The sequence below is a fragment of the Maylandia zebra genome, linkage group LG19 (genome assembly GCF_041146795.1).
Source record: "Maylandia zebra isolate NMK-2024a linkage group LG19, Mzebra_GT3a, whole genome shotgun sequence".
NCBI classification, from domain to species: Eukaryota; Metazoa; Chordata; class Actinopteri; order Cichliformes; family Cichlidae; genus Maylandia; species Maylandia zebra.
The window spans coordinates 17,653,224-17,675,600 of record NC_135185.1 but is presented as its reverse complement, the minus strand read 5'-3'; the positions used below and the strand labels follow the sequence as shown (position 1 = coordinate 17,675,600).

Sequence of the window (22,377 nt, the reverse complement as noted above, 5' to 3'; positions counted from 1 at the left end):
GTTTTAGGCTGGACCCTAATGCAACCTCTGCTGCTTTTTGCTTACAATGTGCTGTGTTATGGAGCATCACCTGGACCTTTTGTGTTCAACCACAATGAAACAGCAGTTGATTAACTTGAACTGGTTCACCTCCCACTGGATGAAAAATGCTTAGCACCTGTTTTTTTTCTTGACTTTCCCCCCCTCCCAGTTCTCACTCTAGCAGATGAAAGAAAGTGGAATGCTTTGTAATAAAAAAAAACACACAAAAAAACCCCTGGAAATCCATTATAGGCTGCAGTGCAGCGAGAAATTAGGTTTAGTGTAATTTCAGCCTTTTCTTTTGATGTATTTACGACCCCGTATGTTTTTTCTTTTTCCATTCCCTGACTGATTAATCATAACTTGAGTCAATATTATTAATTTTTACCTTAAAAGTCTGTGTTGCCGAGGCTGAAAGTAGCCTTTGATCAGTGCACTCATGATAAGAAGTAAAAAACAAGCCTGAACCTCTGCATCATCCTAAACAATGAGGGCATGCACGGGAATAATAGCTGTCTATTTTGAGAAGCATGTCTGCAGGCTTTAGGACCCAGCAGCACTGTCTGGGCCTAAACCACCCTCCCTCCTGCAGAAGCCAGCTTAGACACAGCACAGTGCAGTGCTGCCCCTCAGCTGATGCGCTCACAGCAGACCCAGCTTGGCTTTATTTTTTTCCCCCGTCTTCATATCGCTGCTGTTCGCCTTTGGCACCTTTAATCAGAGGGCTGGATTGGCAGCATCCTCCCCAGCAGAGACTTCCTGATATGGTGAAAAAAGCTCCCGCAGACTTTGGCTTGTGGGCAGCAGAGAGGCGGGACGGTGGAGTTTTGGGAGCTCGGGCTGTACTGTGAGCAATAGGAGAGGGATGGTGTGATTCTGCAAGGAGACAGAGAGGAAGAGGGAGACGCTCCGGCAGCATCACTGAACCCCACTCCCCTCTCCTCGACCCCCTTCTGTCTGGCTGACGCTCTCCCCAATAACACGCTCTTTCAGTCAAGACTGGCAGTTTTGAGTGGGGGGCTCAGCAACCAGAAATCATGTCACACACTAGGAGGAATACGTACACCCGGGTGAGTGGATATATATATACGCTCAAGGTAGTTGAATGAACGGTCTGAGTGGCGTTTAAGTTTGTCCTGCTCAGCGGGCCATTGTTTCTGTAAGGTTTCTTTGATTTGTTTCACTCTGTCATCCCCTCCTTGTCAATTCCTGCCTTCAATAGGAGGGTTTCTAATCCATTTCACTGCTGCATTCCTCTGTCTGAATTGTCGCCTCTTTGTTCGGCTCAAATGCCCCTCTGGGGCAATATCAACATTGCTGCTGCGATGTTGAGAGCTCATACCTTTGCTATGACTTGACTCTGACGACCTGTGAACTAGTAGGTAGGTAGTTGGCTCGCTTTTTGTTATCAGCTAAACACACAATCCATGAGCCCAGAAGACTTCCTGTTTGTCATCCGTGTCTGAGTCAGGCGACTTTGCTGTCAATGGGAGGGATGACATCAGTGTGTGATCTTACATGTCAGCTTACTAAGCAAAAATAGCTCCTAGACTGTATGGATTTTAACTTATATGGAGGCGGTCTGTGGCAAGCACGCATATGACAGCTTTTCTTGCTTAAATACAACATCGTGCTGACAATCAGAAAGCTACATGCGTGTTTTTCATCTTATTTCAGCTTTAAAGTCAGTGCGAGCCTTGCGTGTGTTGTAAGAGTAGAGTGGCACTAAATAATTCAGCACGCCCTCCTTGGGTCTTCTGCCTCCAGCACATGGCAAACGGTTCTAAGCAATGACTGAACATCGGTGAATACATCATTACAGACTCGTTAGCTTTCAAGTTTTCATTATGACTTCAAGTATAATCCCCTGATGGATGTGTGATTGCAGATTGTTGAGCTGTGTTGCCCTGTGAAGCCATGTAGACTGAAGTGATTTGACGCTTTAAGTAAAAGCTTCAAGGACTCAGCTGTGACGTAGAAACTGTGGAAGCATCATTTATTGCTCATGACTAGTTAAAATGTCTCGCTCCATGTTGGTCATGAATTATAAGAGGAGTTAATTCGACTTTAAACAATTAAGGGGATCCAGGCTTTGAATAAAAGCTGCCACTTAAGTGAATATCAGCAGTGACTGTCTGACTTTATGTGTGAGGAGCTATGGTTGTTTATAATAAAGATACATGTATGTAACTTTCATTCAGTGTGAGGTGAGTGCCTTTAAATCATTGAAACACCAACTTTATACTTAAATATGTTTTTCAAGCCAGGATTTTATGACCATTAAAATTCTTGGAGTGATTGTGCAAAGCGCTCCTTACTTTACAGCATTCCAATGTATACTTTGCAAAGTTTCAGTGACCTTACATTAGGGTACTGATTGTCTAAGACCTTTAGGCATGTGGTTTAACCAGATTTTATGTTTTAATGTTTTCATGAATACTGAAACTCAAGAATAATGCACAATGTAGTGGAAGCTTCATGCTTTATGTGGAGCAGATGATCAGATTAGATTTTGAAGACCTAAAAGCTAACAAGTTCAAACTTATACCAAATATGTAGTACGGTAAGCCACATGTTTGAATAAAGGGGTTTCCTTGAACGCATGAAATTATAATCCAGTTAACAAAATGTGTGTCTTGGTCCATAAATCACATCAACTGTTTTTGAAGCTTTTGCTATCTGAAGAACAAATGGCAGTCCAGTGTACTTGTGTTGATTTCTTTTGAAGAGAGTAGACACCTGTTCATAATACGTTTTGCCTTTATTGAGGACCTTCACTGTAGACTTAGACGCCACTTTAATCACCATGCAGGCCAGAGAGGACATTAACTGAGGCTCACTAAAACAGGACTGGAAAACTTGTTCAGCTGGTGTTAACTGTTTGGACATTTTTGGAGCGAGTGTGTCACAGAAAACAAGAAGTAAAGTCAAATGTTTGAGGTTTATGTTTAGAACTAGAATGACCATAATGTACATTTGTGTTCAGAAATTTACATCGACTCATTGTGGACATACATGTCACAGGGCTTTGAATTATTTCTTTAAATTGTTCTTTTTGCAGAGTGGAATAATTGTACAGCATACATCTTCATTGACTTTAAAAGCAAGAACTGGGAACACAAGTTTAAATTTATTTTGGACTTTCTCTATTCCACACAGGGCAAAAAAAGTTACAACCACCTCCAGTTTGGTTAAATGTCCCTTAGCAGGTTGCACCTTGACCAGGTGCTTTGGCTGAATATTTGACAACATTTCTTGGAAAAATTGGTAGAGTTCATTTACATTTTAAACTGGTTTATTGCCTTCCTTTTGGGAAGGCTGTTCCAGAAACTTAATGTCAGCCTGCTTTTTTAAAATTCCAAACCAGTTTTGATGTGTGTTTGAGATGATTGTCCTGTTAGAATACTGTGTTCAAGTTTCAACCGTAGCTGTTGATTTGAGGTGAAGTTGAAGGATTTGGAGGTAGTCCTCTTCCTTCATTGTTCCATTCACTTTTTTCAGTGTACCAGTACCACTGTCAGCAGAACAGCCCCAGAGCATGATGCTACAGTTGGTATAGTGTACTTAGGTTTGAAAACCTCACCTTTACTCTTTCAAACATACCTTTTGTCGTGACCAAATAGTGCTGTCTTTGTTCTGTCTGACCAAAAAACCTTTCTCCAGAATTAGTTTGATTTATTAATGTGGGCAGCTACAAATTTAAATCAAGCTTAAAGGTGTTGATTTTACACAGGCCCAATGTGTAGTGGATTTGAAGCAGAGGTTTCTTTCTTGGGTGGCACAAAAGATGGCTCTTAGTCCATTGCAACGTGAAACTGGCAGACTCAGAGACCCGATACTGACACGGTACAGAGGGAACTTAGACAGGAGATGTGGGACCAGGGCAGGCACCGAGACACAGACTAGACACTAAACAGAGGGAGCACAGAAATCAAACCTAGGAACTAGCAAATCTTAATAAGAATTAATCAGAAACATAAGCAACTCTTAATCAAAACAAAAACACTGAGTCAGCAGTCCCAGGACCATGACAGATGCTGGTGTTCCTGTAGTTTTCAGCTCATGGCAGGCTTGAGCCTTGGTGGTTCCTGGGTTGATCCTAACCAATTTTCCCACAACTGATGATAACAGTTTAGGTCTTTTTCCAGACAAAGGCAGAGTGGTGACTCATCCAAATAACATCGGGATCATCAGGTCAAGCAATTGTACTCATTCTTCGATCTTCACTGAGTTTGTTCGACTTTAATACTGTGCCTATATGACTATTGGGCAGTCCAGTGAGATGCAGACAAAGCAAAACTATCAGTTCCTGTCAGTCATGATCGCTAACGACAAGTTAATAGGGCTTGGCATTATCAAGTTAAAAGACACAGACCTCTTTTTAGAACCTTCATCACCACTTGTTACCAGATTTGAGCGAGTTTATGTATATATTTAAGGCTGTATACTTTTCAACATGCGTAGATTACAGTTATTCCAAAATAAACTAGATAAAAAACTTGTGCACGCAACTCTTGTTTGTTAAAGTCAGTAAAGATGTACGATGTACTATCATTCCACTCTGAAAATGAACACTTCTAAGAAATCATTAAAAGCCCCAAATTAACATAACAGCACAGCTTCTTGCAGCAGTAGTGACAGCAGAGGATACAGTGTCTGTCGAAGAGTCTTCATGCTATAGGTGTTTTTCTGTTTTTGGTTAAACTTTCACAAAGGTTTTTGTGTAGTTTAACCTTTAAGTTAAACAGCAACACATAGACAGTGTGTGTTTAGCTGAAGCAGAGAATGATATCTGCTCCTCTCTGCACTGTTCTGCTGAGTCACCATCAATTCTAGGACATTGCTCTGTAAATTGGGTTATGCAGTATTATTTGATTACAAAATATTGTAGCTGAAGCCAATTTGAAAACGTTCTTGTGTGCATTTTGTTCTTCACACATCCAAATTGCATTGTGACGTCTCAGGTGTTTGTTGCCATGGAATTACCATAAAGTTTGCCTCCTCAGCTAGAAAGAAAGAGCAGTGCTGTTCAAGCGTGCACTGACATTTAGAGAGAGCAGCATCAGGATGAGGCCTGGTCCTCTGTCCCTCAAAGGTGAGCCACTGTGTCTCATAAAAGCACCCGCTGTTGTATCACCCAACCAACCCTAATCCCTGAGCTAATCGGTCTTTGCTACAATCACACAGTGATTGAAAACAGCAACTTGACCAAAAATTACTATTAACATGTGCAATCATCTTGCAATATTGTTGCCTGTTAAGGTCGGCGACCACGCCTGTGACCACTCGCGGTCAGTTACTCTCTTCTAAGGGTGCATCAGGAGTGCAAGAAAATAACAATAAGACTGAGTCAGTTTGCTGTCAGTCTGCTATGAGATTAAATTGGGTTAAGTTGGTAGTTACATGCAGTTGTTTGTTATAATGTGATGATTAACTGTGATAAATTGGGGAAAATCACAATTTCAAATTCATTTGAACTTTTTATTTTATTTTTATTTTTTAAAGAAATTCAGACGTTCCCTCACAAATTGTGACAGAGTTTCTGCATGACTATGATTTAACTGCAAAAGGACACAAGTGTTTGGCGACCTTACTTTTATATAGAAATATAACCAGAACACAACCAGTTCAGTCATCTTGACAATCTATTGAATGTGAAACATCAATTTTTTGCAAACCTTTGCCAACACAATGTGGAAAATGGTTCTTTCAAAGTAAACTAAACAGTAGCATTTAACATAAATACATTAACCTAAATCTAATGCTAAACATTAAATACCTCTTAATACCACTCAAACTAAATCACCTGTGATGTTGAGCTGATTATAAATGCCTGTTTTAACAGCCCAGGTCTGTGTTTTCTTTCCTCATCCCACCCAGACCACCAGCAGTGGCAGCAGCAGGATGAGCTCAGACGGGGGCGGGCGGCCCGTCAAAGTGGGCTCCCTGGTGGAGGTGATTGGGAAGGGGCAGCGTGGCACAGTGGCCTACATCGGGACCACCCTCTTTGCCTCTGGAAAATGGGTGGGGGTCATCCTGGATGAAGCCAAGGGCAAAAATGACGGCACCGTACAGGGAAAGCGTTACTTCACCTGTGAAGAGAATCATGGGATTTTTGTGAGACAGTCACAGGTAAATACAGGTGTATTAAGTAAATGTCTTTACCCCAGTTATTTTTTTTAACACATAAGAGATTTTGTTTTCCTTTTATGTGGCACAGTGTGCTGTGTGTGTGGGCTGATATTTTCCTTTATTGTCTTCTGTGGTGCTTTTGGTTTTTGTTGCTTCGGGGTCTTTGGTTATTCTTTTTGATCTGCAACAGCTCCGAGTTTCTCTCCCTCAAAATTCTGCATAATGTGACCATAATTCAACTATAAATCAGAACTCTCACAATGTATTCAGGCATCCCTTTATGACTCAGCTCAGCAAAATAACTCTGTTTTACACAATCAAAGGTTTGCAGGCATAGAAATAAAACAAATACAAACTGATGACTTCTTTTCTTGTGTTTGTTTATAATTTCCTTCAAAATATACATACACAGACCAGTTCCATGTTTGGGTTTAAATTTAAAAAATGTATTTATCCTGCAAAAGTCTTTCTGAAATATTATACTGGCTAAGGTTATGGACCTGTGATTATTACGATGGCTTACTTTACCTGTTTTATCCTTCATAAGTAGCGCTAAGAGAATAGGCCACACTGAGTCTGGCAATAAATAAATAAATCTGTTTGGGAGGAGCAAGTTTACAGTGAGGTTTATGTTAATCATATGACTGTAATCTACATCTCTAGGGTTGCCAACCTAATGTGGAACTGGACTGTTACTACTAAAAAGAAAAAGTCAAAAGATTGGAAGAAATGGTACCTGCAGGATATCTCTTATGTGCGGGCTCACAATAATAAACAGTCAGTGTAATGTAACTTGCAGTATTGTCATATCTGTCTTTGTGACTGTCAGTTTAATTCTATTTGTTTTAGTGCTGGGACAAGCACCATTTTACGGTAGCTTATTATGATCAAATTACACAAAGTTGTTGCAGTCATCAAATCAGAACGAGATGTCTACATTGCTGAATCCAAACACATCAATCACTCTTTGGCTGCTCGTCAAATCCATCCACTTCAGGGCTAAAAAATCATTACCAATTAATGTGATGGTGGTTGTACTTAAATGTTAGCAGAGAACAGTTTATACTTTGTGTGTTCTGTTACAGTTACCAGTAACTGTTAAAGCTTTTTACCTTTTGACTGTGCTGAAAAAAAGTGATACGAATTTAATGCTAAAAAGAAACATCAAACCTATGTAGAATTACACGTTTATGCATAAGATTCAGCTTTACTGTAGATTAGCAGTTGTGTCACTAATCCTCTTCAGCGTGTCTCCTGCTTGGCTTAAAAGGCTCGCTTGTGCCTCTTCTTCTCTGTCACCTCTTTCATTTAACAGCAGCACTCACAGTTGTGTTTTTGGAAGACATGACTAAACGTCTCTCTCCCGCTGTCTCAGATCCAGCTGGTAGATGATGGGGCAGACACAACGTCTCCTGAGACACCTGAGCCCGGCACTGGCAAGGTTCCCAAACGAGGTGAGAACGCACACACACATCCAGATGGTCATATTTGCAGGTCGTCTTTAGTATTCTGCTGGTACTGCTTTATCAGTAAAATTAAAAAAAATGCCCAAACACAGTAAAATCCAGTCTATCCTGTCCTTATAGAGCCTGATAGTAAGTGTGCATGCCATATTTGAAACCAATAAGCAGGGTTTATTCTCACCTGCTCTCCTGCTGTAGTTTAGATAGACAGCTGAAGATCTAAGATATAAAAGCACTTTGGTACATTTAGTATCTTATTACAGGGATGCTGCCTGGTTTTACTTATGTGATGAGTGAATAACAAGTAAAAATTGTGGATTTGAATCCCACGTACGGTAAGTTAGCCACCACCAGATGTCAAAATCTTTATCGGTGGTTGTTTTAAAGTGCTTTATAGATAAAGGTGATGATCATGCCACAGTTTAAACAATAGCTGTGTCTTTATTTAAGAGTACTTTGCTATATCTTGAGCCACCCCTCATATCTTTGTATTTGTCTTCTAAGGAGCCCGACTTTTTTGCAAATCTTTTGAGCAGTAGTTCTCCAAACGTCATTTCTCTGGCTGTTTTCAGAGGAATGTTTTTATATATTTATTTTTTTAAAGTCACGTAACACTGACCCGTAAATCGCTCAAGCATAAAAAAGGCACTTAACTTGTGTCTATGTCTCTACGCATTACAGATAACTTGGCACAGAACAAACTTTAAATTCCCATTTTATGCATGTTGTTACTAACAGCCTGTCACAAGAACATGTAATGTGCTCCACTTCTTGAATCTATATAAAATGTTAAAGATAACATAGTTTAACAGGCATAAAATTGATTTTTTTTGCACAAATAAGGTGATTTCGAAAGACTTATTAGCTGAAAACTTGGTGTGTAGCATGTCCTTAGAAAAATTAGGAAACTGGATAAATGAAGGACAAAAGAAGTGGCAGGTCTAAAAAACATAAAACGATCTACAGCAGATTAACATTACGAGGAAATATGTTATCATGTCATGTCTTATCAAGTGAGGGAATTATGAATGTGGATCCCAATGTGGATTTGAGATCTTAACACACATATATGTGGATAACACATTATTTTCTCCCCACTAAACTCGTGATGTTTCAGTGGTAAACACTTTTTTTGTGAGATTTTTGATGGACATCTGGGCCATGAAAAGGCAGATTAAATGAGACTGGACAGTTGATTCAGATGTAACCTGGCAACAAGACACTTTTTCATTTAAAGCAGTGACGCGAAGAAAAGGCCTTGAAACGCTGAGTGCTTCTGTAAATGCTGCTATGCACCAAAATGCAAAGGGAAAGATGAGCAGTAAGTGTAGCTGACAGGTATAAGTAATAACATTCAAAAGGCTCCAGTCTATTTAGGTGAGCTACTTTTTTTTACACCCCATAAATATATTTAAAAAATGTCTGTCTCTTGTTCTGGTACCTTTTTCAGTGAGTTTTATATCCACTCTGGCTTTACCGTTATCCATTCAATGTTATTGAATTCTTATAACATGCCTTCCCAAGTCTTCCCATATTACATCTTCATATCTTCAAATATATTCAGCCACTGTGGGTCTCAACTTTACAGTTTTCTCTTGTTTTGCCTGTTGTTGCTAATTTGCGGCAAGGCACATTGTACACATTGTACACATTGTAATTTTACCTCTGCCTTATTGCCAATATTTTCTTATTTTTAAACATGAAGGGCCTCCAAGACACAAATGAAATCAATCAGCCAACTGAAAACAAGAAAATATCGGCATTGGAACATCCGGTTCTGTCGCCCTTTCATAATAATCTCTGACACGCAAGTTTGTAAACCACAATCACATTTCTATTAGTTTTATTTTGTGTGAGTGGAAGAAAGAGACATTATTCAGATTATTACTATTACACAAATCTTCCAGGATGCAGATTTTTGTCTCTCTTACCTGCTGCTGCAGCCATTATGTGAGTTAGGGCCTTTAATTTGGAACTCTGCCAGCCTGAAAGCCAGAAAGAAAAGTTATTGTCTTACGATCTGGCTTTTGTCTGAAAGTAAATGGGGCTCTGAAAGTGACGGTGAGATCACCAGCATGCAAATAACACTTTCCCTCAATAACTTGAGTAGGGAAAAAAGGGCATGGAGAAGTGAATTTTAAATAAGGGTGCATACAGGTTTCAACAGCTGCCAGTCAGGTTTGACCATCTGGTGAATGAACAATAAATTATGTTGACTCTGTTTGCGCCATAGCCTGCTGTGGGACTTTTATAACTCTTAAAGATTTTTATCTTAATGTTCTGGGAATGTGTTTCTTCTTTATCTCGTCAGAAATCCTGGAGTCAGCCAAGTCTGCTAAACTGGTGAGTCAGATAACGCTGCACTGTGACGCAAAGTTTGCAGGAAAGCCGAGGCAAACGTGCCGCCTGACACCTGAATACACACACACCCACACTGCACGTACACACATTCATGCATACAGACTTCCACCTGCACACACACACACACACTCACACATAGACGTACTAAAGTAAGTGCTATGTGTTGGTGTTTATTGTTTGGCGATTTGCACTCTGCAGGGAGATTCATATGTGAGATATTTAATTTATTTCTGACGGCTGCTGTTTTGTTAGGTTTTGTTAGGATCAGGTGTTTGGGGAAAGTGCCTGCAGTAGATTAACATTTAATTTGGCTTCATCATAGCATGGCTGGGAATTTAAAAGGTGATTCCTACATGAAACTAGTGTAACATAACACTGTGATGTGGTAATTAGTTTTAATTTACAATAAAAAAAAATAAAGTAATGGGATTATTAAACAATATGCAATATTATATGAGGCTCTTGCATATTTACATCTGTAAATATTTCCATTTAATTCATCTTAATGCAATTACAGTTTAATCTGAGTTTACCAAATTCAGAAATGTGCTAAACCAAATTGTAGCTCTAGAGCTGAATGAGTTCTCTCTGTCCAGTAGAGGGCGCCGTTTACTCACGTAAGTCCAGTGTTACTCTGCATGTTTGGTAGACACTAAGAAAAATGTAGAAAGAATCCAGCACATCAGAGCCATGACTCAGGAGTAAAAAAGCACTGATCTAACTAATAATTTATTTAGTGTGTTTGACTTTTGCCTTCACGTCAAACTGACACTTAAATCCATTGCAGTAATTTTTCATAGGAATTGTTATATGTTTTAATAGAAATCTGGTGCTGAAGAGAAGTATACTGGTTAAATTTACCTTAAACCTGCAGTCTGTTAATATGGTGTGAGTTCACTTTTGATGAAAAGAGCAAAAGCAAACATGGTTTATGGATGTGACTATAGTGATGTATGGATATCTGGATTTAAAGGAATTTTGAGAAGTTTTGGGTTTGAATTAAACTTTAAAGTTGTACACATCAAGGAAAAAAAAATCTCTTTGCTGTTAAAGGTTAATCCACTGACAGTCCTGGATTCAAATGTCAGCATTTTGAGAGAATCTTTGCACAGGGAATAACCTGTAATGATAAGTTCACTCTGTCAAGTGGAAACCAGAACGGAGGCATTTGATTTAAAAAGTATATTCCAAATTAGTCACATTTAAATGACTTTTTTCTATGACCAGATATGTTGTTTTATTTATGCAAATTGTACGGTCATTGTAAAAAGAAAGTTAACTGTAAGGTTTCATGTATGAGGACATAATGAAAATAATCTGGTCCTTAGTAAGTGATAAAGTGAAAACAGTCACTTCAGGTTTTTGTTGCTGTTGGTGGATTTACAAGGTACTGAATCATGGGGTGTGCTTCTGTTTTTCACTCAGTTTTTGTTAAATATATTACAACTTGTACTGTGTCCTGTTTATTGTTCATCTCAGGTTGTGTTGATCTAATTTTAATACCTGGTAATGACCAGATAATCTTTTATGTCCTAATATGTAAAACCTTACCCTTGAAAGAAGTAGTACTTCATGTTTACATATACTGTATTTGTAGGATCTCATTGTTTCCATTTTTATTGCTTGTGTCATAGAAAATGGAAGAATAATTTTTTTTGTTGACCAGCCATGGGAGAATGGCTCAAATTATTTTAATAATAGGCAATGAAAATATTTTTACACGAAAGTGTAGTTTAATGTGTTTTTAATGTGGAGAAAATGAACAAAATGAGAATGAAGAAGTGAGTATGAAGAGATTTGTGTTTGTGAAAGTTATTGAGGTCCAACACACAGGTCCAAACCACCACAGTTCCCATCACCTCTGGCATGCTGCTGACAAACTCCTGATCTTTAACCTTCACCCTCCCTCCCTCCTCCTTCCTTTCCTCGTCTCCTTACCTCCTTTGACCGACGCAGCGAGGAGTGAAACCCAAAAAGGTGCTGCATGTTTCTCTAACCTCGGTACAGTGGTAATGTTATGATGATGACCGTAGTAACCGTGGTAACCGTGGCTCTGAATGGCCTCGCTGCTGCATGGCAACAGAGCCTCACCCCTCATTTTACCCATGACTCCTCGCAGCCATCTCTGGTCTCTGTACTGAAGCGCTCTGTGTTTGTATGAATGAAAGCTGTGTCCCATCACCTCACCGCCCTCTCTGCTCTCTGTTCGGTGCAGCTCTGTCCAACATTGTCTGCTTGGTCTTCTGCTTTCTGTGCACATTCAAACATGCTAAGTTTGCTAAGTGTCCAAAGGTTTTTCAGAGGCTCTGTGAACGTGCAGTGGTTCCTGCATGGAACCATTGTTTTTTAACAATAATGGTTACCACTTACCACCTACTTCCTCTGCAAGGTTGCATCTATAAAAGTAAAATGACACACACGAGCTAACAAAAAGGACAAAAAGCAGTCCATCATTATCATGTAACTATCTTAGGCTTCTGACCAGGGATGTCAAACAGATTTTACATTATGCACCACATACAGCACTTTTTGGATGGGCCACAGTGGTGAAAATCCTCTTTGTGTCGATGTAAAGAAGTTTAACTGCACATTTAATCTCCGCAATATCAAATTAAGAAAAAGAAGTATGATTTTAACAGTATGTCTCAGGTTTTCTACATGATAAAGAAATCTGTCAACACAACTGTTACGATCTCCCCCCACCCGTTAAAGCCATGGTCTGCTGTTTGGTTTGTATGGGAGGGGAGGGTCACCTGTGTCTTACAGGCTGTAAAAGGTGTAGAAGTTGTGGCAGCATGTTACCCACACTGTCCTGTAATTGTAAAGCACAATGTTTTTGTTAATTCACAGACACACTTTTAAAAAAAATGTATAGTAGACAATGAAAAAACAGGAAATTGTCTGACTTAACTGTTTTTCTATTGGTTAATTACTTTGGTGTTGAATGAATGGCCATGGGGAGGTCTTTGTTTAGTAGGAAATGTTGTAAAAAATACTTTCAAAAATGTATATCCTCCGTCACATTCTCCAAAGACCGGCCAGATTTGAGTCTTTGCCAGGCCGTTTCTGGATCTTATGTTCTACACCTTAGCTTTGGACTTTTTGGTTGGCAATAGATATTTTTTGCAGTAGATTAATTGCATGAAATAAAAATAACTGTAAAGATCAGGACATGTTTTGGGGTTCATGGGTTTTGGTCCTGCCCTCTCATTCACTCCTCTGTCACTTTTGGGATATTTCTGCTCAGTCTAGATACTAAGTTGTATATTCACGCATTTTTGATAACATTAACATATCTTGCAACCTATTATGGAAGTTAACACTTTTATATTAAACCCTGAAGTCTCTGTTTTTGTGAATGAGATGGATTAGTTCGGTTGTTGTTGAAAAGTCCAGTGATTCAGCCTTTGATTCTTGAATGAAAGCCTTACTAAATCACTTTAATTTATTACTAACTAAAGCATTAGTATTAAGAGAACAAACTAAATTAAACCAGTCTTTGGTGTGACCGTCACCAAGTTTCCAAGGTTGTTTTAAGCATCTTAGAGAACTGCAGTTCTTCTGTCTTTTCATGTAATCCTACACTGACTGCATGATGCTGACTTCACTGCTCTGTGAGGGCTGGACCATCTGTTGCACCACTCCCTATTACTCTTGTTAATAAAGGTCTTTATTAAAGACAGGGTGGTGTGTACATTATCCTGTTACACAATAATTTTGAGACCAGCCACAAAGTTAGAAAATATAATTTCCTTATAATATTGTATTTGTTCCCACACGTCTATCATGAGATCCAAGCTGGCTGTCCGCTGCTCTTTGTCATTCCTGGCTGACTCATACATGCAGGCGTTCCTTGAAAATGTCAGAATGCGACTGAGGTGAAATGAGCTGCCCTCCTGCCTGCAGTAACCTGCAGAGTATAGATTTCCCGTCAGCTCGGTTCTTCTTTATCGTCTCCTGGTCTGCATCTCCTCCTTGGCAAGCTGACTTTGAACATCAGGAGGGAACTTTAAAGCAGGAGGATCAAATGTTCAGTCACAGAGCCGGTGAAACTGAGGAAGAGTAGGAAATGTTAGACAAGACCAAAATGGAAACTCAGCGAAGGAAAAGCAAAGTAAAATGCTTTTGTACTGCTGTTCTGAAGCTTGACCCATAAGCCATTATTTTTCTCAGCTAAGGTTTTGGGCTTATTTATGCTTTCTGGACAGTAATTTTATCTCCTTTCGTTTCGTTGAAGCTGCATTGCAGTGACCTCGGAGGCAGCGATCCTCCCTCTGTGTGCTGGGAAAGCAGGAACCTGATACATCTCCACCCATCTCCGCATCCACTCTGTCTGTCGGCCGCTCTCACTCCATCGCTCTCAGAGTAGCACTTAGTCTGTGTGCTGGAGAGAATTTGAGTGGATTATGAAAAGATATGTTTAATATTTGAACAGGACAGTTTTCTCTAAGCTGCTCTGTAATAGATACTCATAAGCTGTTTTTCTTTCTGCCTCTGCTGCCTGACGTCCTGTTGCTTGTTTTGTTTTTTTCTCTCCACAATCAGATTCCTAATACTCTTAAACATCGCCCGTTTACTAAAACCTCATTGGACATTTTCTCCCCATGTTATTTTTGCCCATGACGTGAAAGTATTCGAGGTTTAAAGCTCACAACTAATCAGAGTATCTTATACTTTGTGGATTAGGTAGATATCCCTCTCTCTTCCTGCTGAGCTGTTGGTGCAGAGCAACAGATTAGTGAGGAAGGTATCACGATTGCTTCCTTAGACGGCTCTTTAGGAGACTGTCGAACTATTAAATCTCCCTTTTAAATAAAAAAAAAAATCCTTTTGCTACAGTTAATGTTACTTTTAAAGTTCGGATCTTATCTCTGGCTGTCATGATGTTTGCATTTCTGAGTTTTTATGTGAGGCTTTCTTAACCTCTGTACTCTGGGTATGTGTCTATGTAAAGCACGGTTAGGCGCAGTTCAAAAATAGCAAGACTCACTAAGAAAGGTAGACCTCATAAAGCCGCTCAGGTGTCGCCCCCCCCCCCCCCCCCCCCCCCCCCCACCCCTTTTGTTTTCATCAGCCTCATTTTAATGAACCTTTTTGAGGATCTGCCAGCGTTGCTAGGAGATAAGAGAGGCTTGCATCAGCATGGCTGCTCATTTTCCCCTCTCACCTCCATTTACAGTCCCGCCCTCCTCTCCCTCACATCATCCCTTTCCTCCCCTGTCTGTCCCCAATCACCACTTTACACCCATCCCTCCCTCCCCCTCTCCCTCCCTCCCCCCTGTCTGTCTGTGTTAGAGGTGGTGATGAGTGGGTGAGCAGCAGGGAGGGAGGAGGGCACACAGTGATGTAATGCAGGAGCAGCTGACAAATCCCAACAAGCGAGAGAGAGAAGAGGGGGGGAAATGAGACAGAGGGTTGGAGAGAGAGGTTAGGGGAGGAGAGGCGTCTCCGGTGTAGCAGGAAACGGCAGCAGGCTGGAGGCTCGTGGCAGAGGGATGTTCGAGTCCTAATCAGAGGCGAGAGCAGAAGAGAGGTGCTGACAGAGGGCGCCGGCAAATGGATTATGAGAGAAAGAGGACATAAAGGAGGACGATAGCAGGAGGAAGGGACGAACAGAAGGAGGGAGGGGGAGCCTGGGAATAAATCGCCGCGGCCATTTGCACCACTGCAGCTCCCCGGCCTGAGCCGCTGCCTGTCTGACTGTTCAGCTTCAGCTTTCCGCCTGTCTGTTCTGAACCCGCTGTCTGTGGATCTTTGCCTGTTTTATCAGCTTCCTGTTTGTGTGTGTGTGTTTGTATGTTTCTGGGTGACCGTGTGTGTGTATGTCTTCTTCCCTTGCAAAAATGATGAGACAGACTCCTGCACCCCGGAAGGTACAGAACTCCATGTGATGCTCTTTTTCTGTTGGGTTTCTTGTGTTGATGTTATCATCCTTTTCGTTTTGTTGGCAGAGCTGTTGTAAAGGTCATGTGTCCTCATTTTGTTTAAGGTGGAATTGCCTTTTTTCCCATTTTTTTCCCCAGACCATTGATATTTAATATTCCCAGCATAAAAGTAAAAGTGTTTGCAGCTCAGCTGTGCTCTTTCTTTGACTTCTAAGTTTATTTTGCCCATGCTGTCGGTAGCTGTCCATGCTTCTACATGTGTTTGCAGTTGTTGAGTTGCCTTGTATCATATTTATTGTTTTATTTAGCCTCATCATACAGAAGCTATGTCTTACTCAAGACTATACGTTGATTTCCATCACTGTTTGCAGATGTGGCAAGCAGGCAGATGTGGTTTGAGTACAGTTTGTTCTGGCAACTATAGCACAACATGGTGGTTTAAGAGGACTGACAGATCTTAGGTGGTACAGCTATAAGCTTGGGCAAGTTTCTGTTGGATGGTAGTGCTTTAATCCAATAAAGAACAATAACAAGCCAAAGCCCAGATGGAGATGGATATTGATTGAGTGTACTGAGGGCAGATAGTGGAAGATAATTGGATGCAACAGATCATTTTACATGAATATGGTAGAAAGTATACAAGTGTCTGGTCAGGCTTGGGTTAAGTTTAAATCATCATCATAGACGTACTTTAATATGAAGTGATAGTCACAAGAAAAGATTAATATTGTTAACTGTAGATTTATTGTAGCAGTGCCTGAATGCTTCAGAATTTTCTGGTATCGTCAAAGATTGTTTCCTCTGTAATTTAACACTAATTACAGGTAACAGAGACAATGGTTAATTGGTACATTTGTAATATATTAGAAATCTTTTCCATGTGCAAATCTAGACTTACTAGTCGCAAGACTTACTTCCAGGATCTTTAAAGAAAATAATTTGAACTTTAGTATGTTGTAGAAAAACAGACTATGATTTTAATCTGCTGAATAGCGACTCAGTTTCTCAGTTTCATGTCGCTGGAAAATAATTAGGTCATGTAACCTGGGCCTAGAGATCAGTCTATGAAGCCCTGATAACCTTTGGTTAGTTGGGGAAAAATGTATTTCTACCAGTCGAATGTTGGAGGTTTTTTGCTGTTAGTAGGTGAAGTTGGGTTACAGTGCTGTACCGAGCACCTCCTTGCAGACTTATGAAAGATGCCAGCTTGTCTGCATATACTCCCCAAATACTTGCTAAGCAGTCGTAAAACTACAGAGTGTAACACAAACCATAAATGGAGACCACCAAAGTAAAAGTTTTAAAATGTATTGCTTTCAATCTCTTATTTTGGAGGCATTCCCAGTTTGCATAAGTTTTACTACTGGTAGTGGTTAGATGGCAAGTGTTTGCAGACAAGTTGGTATCTTCCATGAAAACTGTAGTCGGCCGTGGTAGTCTGCTACCAAAACCAATCACAAGGGCATTTGTGTTGCAGCAACTTTGCAACTGGTTTCAAAAACCACTCTCCAACCCACTGAGGAATACACATTCCTCACAGGGGATTGTTGGCTAGTCTATAGGCCTGGGTGACTGAAGACTTGTGGACAAGTTACCAGGGAATCTATAGTTTAACTGCATTTGTCATTGTCATCCTCGAGGTAGGAAATCAAAAATAGTGTAACCCATGTGTGTTATACAGTGCAAAGTGTTTCTTTACAAGCTCAACTGCAAATCTTGTCATCCACCCTGCGGTGTAGCATGTCTGAAACACATGTTGTACCTGAATGCTGCTGTTACCTCAACAGTATGAGTGTAGTTCGACATAGATGAAGCTAACTGAGATACAATGCGGTCATTGAGGTCACAGCGGCAGTACCAGTCAGTGTCTCTGTTGTTGCCAAGACTGTGGTCATATGGGTGGATGAGATGAGGCCCAGAGATGAGTTAAGACAATAAAGATCATTAGAGAAACAGAGCAGAGATCTGTGTAGATGTTATTATGATAGATGATAGTAATATAAGTAGGGGCGTCTTGTCAAGAAGAATACATTAACAGGGTTTCAACTGTGAGTGAAGCAGCAAATATTCAACAATGGCCTAAAGTCATATCAGCTTCATCCACTCATTCTTACTTTTTATTTTTTTGGAATCTTTCTTTACTATGACTTTGCCTTGAATTACTAACCCTGGTTGTTTGTTTCCTTCCCTTCCCTCCTCTCCTCCTGCTGCCCTTTGACCTTTACCTGCTTCCTCTCCTCTTCTTCAGACCACGGCCAGAAGGCCAAAGGTGAGCCCAGTCTTCAACATCATCAGGGTTTCCACCTTTTGTCAGCCTGCGTTATTTGAACATGCGATTATTATTTTCACTTCACGAGGCAGATCAGATTTATGCACATAACTCATAACACGAATCATATTTTTGTTCAAAAGCATAAAAGATGGTCCACTTTAATCTTACAGATTTTACACTTTTTAAAACATCTTATGTTTATGTCAACACTACATTTATTCATCTAAAGTTTGCTTTATTTCTTATTGCTTTCCATCTGCTGCACACCTTTTTTCATATATTTTTAGCACTTCTCATTTAGTATTACATCGGTATTTGTTTTCTCTATTTTAAGGTCTTAATTGTGTCTGAGGTCACTATTGAGTTCTACTGAAGAAGGGCCCATTTGTATATTTCTTTGGGAAATTTACAACAGCTAATAAACAACTCAGTCAATTTTTAGATAAACTGAAATTCTCTTTTTAAGGTCTGAAGCTAACAAAACAATGAGCATGAATAATCAAATATCTGTTAATATACTGTATAGACATTTAATATTATACAGATGTTCAGGTCTCAGCTAGTAGAATAAAAAAATGTAATGATAAATAATTTAACAATTATTTTGATGTAGGTGATTTTATAGAGAAGCTAAATCCAGCCCCAAAGTTGAGTTAAATTAAGAGCACAGTGCAAAAGTGGTGAACTTTACCCAATGTCTTTACATTTCGCTTGGAAAGAGAAAGAGGTGCAGTGATTAATTAAATCATGCACAAACATGAAAGAAAATGCAGCATCTATGGCAGAGTTCGTACAATTTTAAAGACCGTGTTGTTATGACCATGTTTTATTCTTCAACATATTTATTTTATTGAGCTATACATTTTTTTTGCAGTCTGTTAGTAACAATGTGCTTAATGGTACAGTTTAAAAGTTGTCCTGTTTAATCGGGATCCTTGGAAAGAAAATATAAAGAAATGAGGGAAGACTTTTCCACAGCACTGTAACTCAGTCAGATGCAGCTATTAACATTTCTCATGGTGCTTCTTCTCATGTTGCTTGTAGACACCACATCCTGAATCACAGCTGTCAAGCCAAAAAAACCCCAACTACAATAATTAAATGCAGTCAGCTTGCAGAGGGACACCTTTTTTGGCCTCATCCACTCAAAAATGATTTACTCTTAGCTGCTTTTTGCAAAGTGTTTCTCTCTTTTAAAAAAAAAAAATGTAATTCTTGTTGTTGATTGGACTTTTTTCTCGATTCCTTCAGCAGCCCAGCCGACCTGCAGGAGGGAAGGGGGCCGCGTCTGGCTCGGCTTCAGCCTCTGCTGGGGAGATGAGCAGCAGCGAGCCCAGCACGCCGGCACAGACCCCCCTGGCTGCTCCGGTCATCCCCACCCTCCACTCCCCTGGAAACCCTCCAGCTCCCATCCCCAGCAAGGTCAGTGTGTGTCTGGATCAGAAGTTCTATTCACCCTGCGTTGGACAGATCTGATGTGTTTTACTGTTTATCTATACATTTTTCTTTTCTTTGAATGCTTATTGACCCATTATGAAGGAAGCTTCTGTGGCAGCACTTAGTCCACAACAAGTATTTATGCGAATGAGCAAAGCCTGCTTAAAAAGGCACTACCCATAGTCACATTAATTCATTCATACATTTTGTTTAGCAGGATTTAATGTACCACCACAGTCAGTGGACTCTGAGTATAACCCACACAAGCCCAGCGAAGGAGTAAAATCAGATGTGACAACGTTGTCAGTATCTCTCCTCTAAATTTAAGTGTATTTTTTGACCCAGCTGTCACTTTGTGTTGACATCATCCAGCAGAGTCAGAACGAGAGCCGAAGGCCTGAAACGCTTTTTAGGCAACGTGACAGAATTTACCTTTGTTTTTGTGAATTATCTGCCTGTTAATGTGCTGATAACAAATCAACACCAAGATTTTATCTGTGTCTCTCGTTTTCTTTTGCATATTAAGTTGTATTTAAACATCAGAGATTATCACATCAACCTTTTGTAAAAATCGCCTTCTGAGTGTGTTGTTTTTTTTTTTTGTTTTTTTTAAATGAAATGTTAAAGTCGGAATAATCAGTCTAATTGGTATTTTGTCCCCTCAGGAAGATGTCACTATGGAAACACAGGTGCAGCGAGGTGGTGTGATGTGATGTTTCTGCACTTGAAGTATTGAAGTGTTGTTCTGCTCTCACTAACGTTTTAATCAGCTGAGGCGTGGCTCCTTTTTTAACCTGTGTGTGTGCAGTGATTGTCTCTGCTGCACGTTTATCACAGGATTCAGAGAGTGTTTAGAGGAGTGTGATTATCTGTGTGTGCACACTGGATGTGTAATACAGCATGTGTGTGTGTGCGTGTGTTTTCTCTCCACAGGTGAATTTTCTGCAGGTTTAATATTTAATGCGTAAGTGCTTCTAACACAAGACTTTAAACCTGATTCACTGCTTTCGGTCTTCACTCTGAAGAATCATTAAAGAGAAATGATTCATAAAAAGAAAAGAAAATGGAAGTTTGAATCCTCCTTTTGTGTTTTAGAGAGTTTCCTCTAATATGTGTTTATTTAAATCTCACTTTTCCCCTTCATCTTGTCCATATAACTGTTACCCAGGAAGAGGAGGCGCTGCGTAATCAAGTGAAGGATCTGGAGGAGAAGCTGGAGACCCTGAAGATGAAGCGCACGGAGGACAAAGCAAAACTGAAGGAGCTGGAGAAGCACAAGATCCAGCTGGAGCAGCTGCAGGAGTGGAAGACCAAGATGCAAGAGCAGCAGGCCGAACTGCAGAAGCAGCTCAAGGAGGCCAAGAGGGTAAGGAGCCACAGATGGAGGAGGGAGGGGAGTGTAGATGCTCAGGCTCAGCTGAAAAAGTGTTAAAAAGCAGCAGTTGACTGCTAACAAAAACTATCCAGCAATTGCATTCCTTCCTTAGCTTCCAATGAACTACAAATTTAAAAATCTTATTAATTACTCTTAATTTAAGTCTGTAGGTTTTGAGATTATTGGGCCTAAACTCATCTCAACCTTTATTGCAGATTATTTATTTATTTTGGTGAAGTGTTCACAGTGTGTTTGATTAACAGCACCTGGCTGCCACATACCTTCTTACTTTCTGTAAAATTATTATTAAAGGGGAATAAGGGGAAAAGTATACGATTTGCATGCAGTTTAAATAACATGCAGTTATGTAATACTTTGTTGAAACTAAGCTTTTCTGTGTGTAGGAGGCTAAAGAAGCTCTGGAGGCAAAGGAGCGTTATATGGAGGAAATGTCGGACACAGCGGACGCCATCGAGATGGCGACGCTGGATAAGGAGATGGCTGAGGAGAGAGCAGAGTCTCTGCAGCTGGAGGTGGATTCCCTCAAGGAGAAAGTGGATGAGCTCACCATGGACCTGGAGATCCTCAAGCATGAGATTGAGGAGAAAGGTACTGAAGAGCTGATTTTATCATTGCAGATGTTGTACCCAGGCCTCATTTCTGTTAAATCAGGACATGAACAATCAATACAAATACTGAAGTTTGAGTCTGGGTTTTAAAGTATGTAAAATGAACATCAATTTAGAGTGAAAAGTTTGCAAGCTTTAATGACGAGCTTTTCTTTTTTGTATTGTTTTTGGGTTTCTGTCAGGCTCAGATGGTGCCGCCTCCAGTTACCATGTGAAACAGCTGGAGGAGCAGAACAGCAGGTTGAAGGAAGCTCTGGTCAGGTAGGTCCGCTGATGTCTTCATGAAAGCCACAATTATACTGAACTGAACTTTAATTCAGAACTTTACAAGCTCCAAAACACTGATGCGTGTTTTTGTGTCCAGGATGCGTGACCTGTCTGCGTCAGAGAAGCAGGAACACGTGAAGTTGCAGAAGCAGATGGAGAAGAAGAACGTGGAACTTGACTGTTTGAGAAGCCAGAAGGAGAAACTGCAGGAGGAGATGAAAGCGGCAGAAAAGACCATCGATGAGCTGAAAGAGCAGGTCAGTGGACCTTATGACTCAGCTGTATGTAGAGGAAGTGAAAGGTAGCTCCCCCCAGGCCTGTGATCTTTTAATTCGTGGGATGGATAACAGCAGAAAAACAACATGTGCTCTGTTTCAGGTGGATGCAGCCTTAGGCGCAGAGGAGATGGTGGAGACTCTGACAGAGAGGAACTTGGACCTGGAGGAGAAAGTCAGAGAGCTGAGAGAGACAGTCACAGATCTGGTGAGTGACAATCGCCCAGAACAAACATGGCTAAAAAAAAAATCCCAAAGTG

General features: G+C 40.3%; 1 protein-coding gene across 12 annotated transcripts in view; it reads left to right on the top strand.

Annotated features, from left to right (window-relative positions):
• dctn1b (dynactin 1b) overlaps positions 1-22,377 on the top strand; it is a 32,978-nt gene that overhangs the window by 2,182 nt on the left and 8,419 nt on the right. The window contains exons 1-14 of one of the 12 annotated variants that reach the window (XM_076877448.1): positions 636-1,091; positions 5,902-6,153; positions 7,529-7,607; positions 9,928-9,959; positions 11,934-11,954; positions 15,833-15,850; positions 18,111-18,131; positions 19,389-19,556; positions 20,237-20,260; positions 20,740-20,937; positions 21,351-21,555; positions 21,758-21,836; positions 21,940-22,099; positions 22,221-22,325. In XM_076877448.1, coding sequence (XP_076733563.1) covers positions 1,059-1,091; positions 5,902-6,153; positions 7,529-7,607; positions 9,928-9,959; positions 11,934-11,954; positions 15,833-15,850; positions 18,111-18,131; positions 19,389-19,556; positions 20,237-20,260; positions 20,740-20,937; positions 21,351-21,555; positions 21,758-21,836; positions 21,940-22,099; positions 22,221-22,325 — 1,395 coding nt within the window. In that variant the 5' untranslated portion in view covers positions 636-1,058. Of the gene's footprint in view, positions 1-635; positions 1,092-5,901; positions 6,154-7,528; positions 7,608-9,927; positions 9,960-11,933; positions 11,979-15,267; positions 15,851-18,110; positions 18,132-19,385; positions 19,557-20,236; positions 20,261-20,739; positions 20,938-21,350; positions 21,556-21,757; positions 21,837-21,939; positions 22,100-22,220; positions 22,326-22,377 lie in introns of those variants that run through there. The other 11 variants (XM_076877447.1, XM_076877445.1, XM_012921454.4 and 8 more) reach the window with 11 other exon arrangements.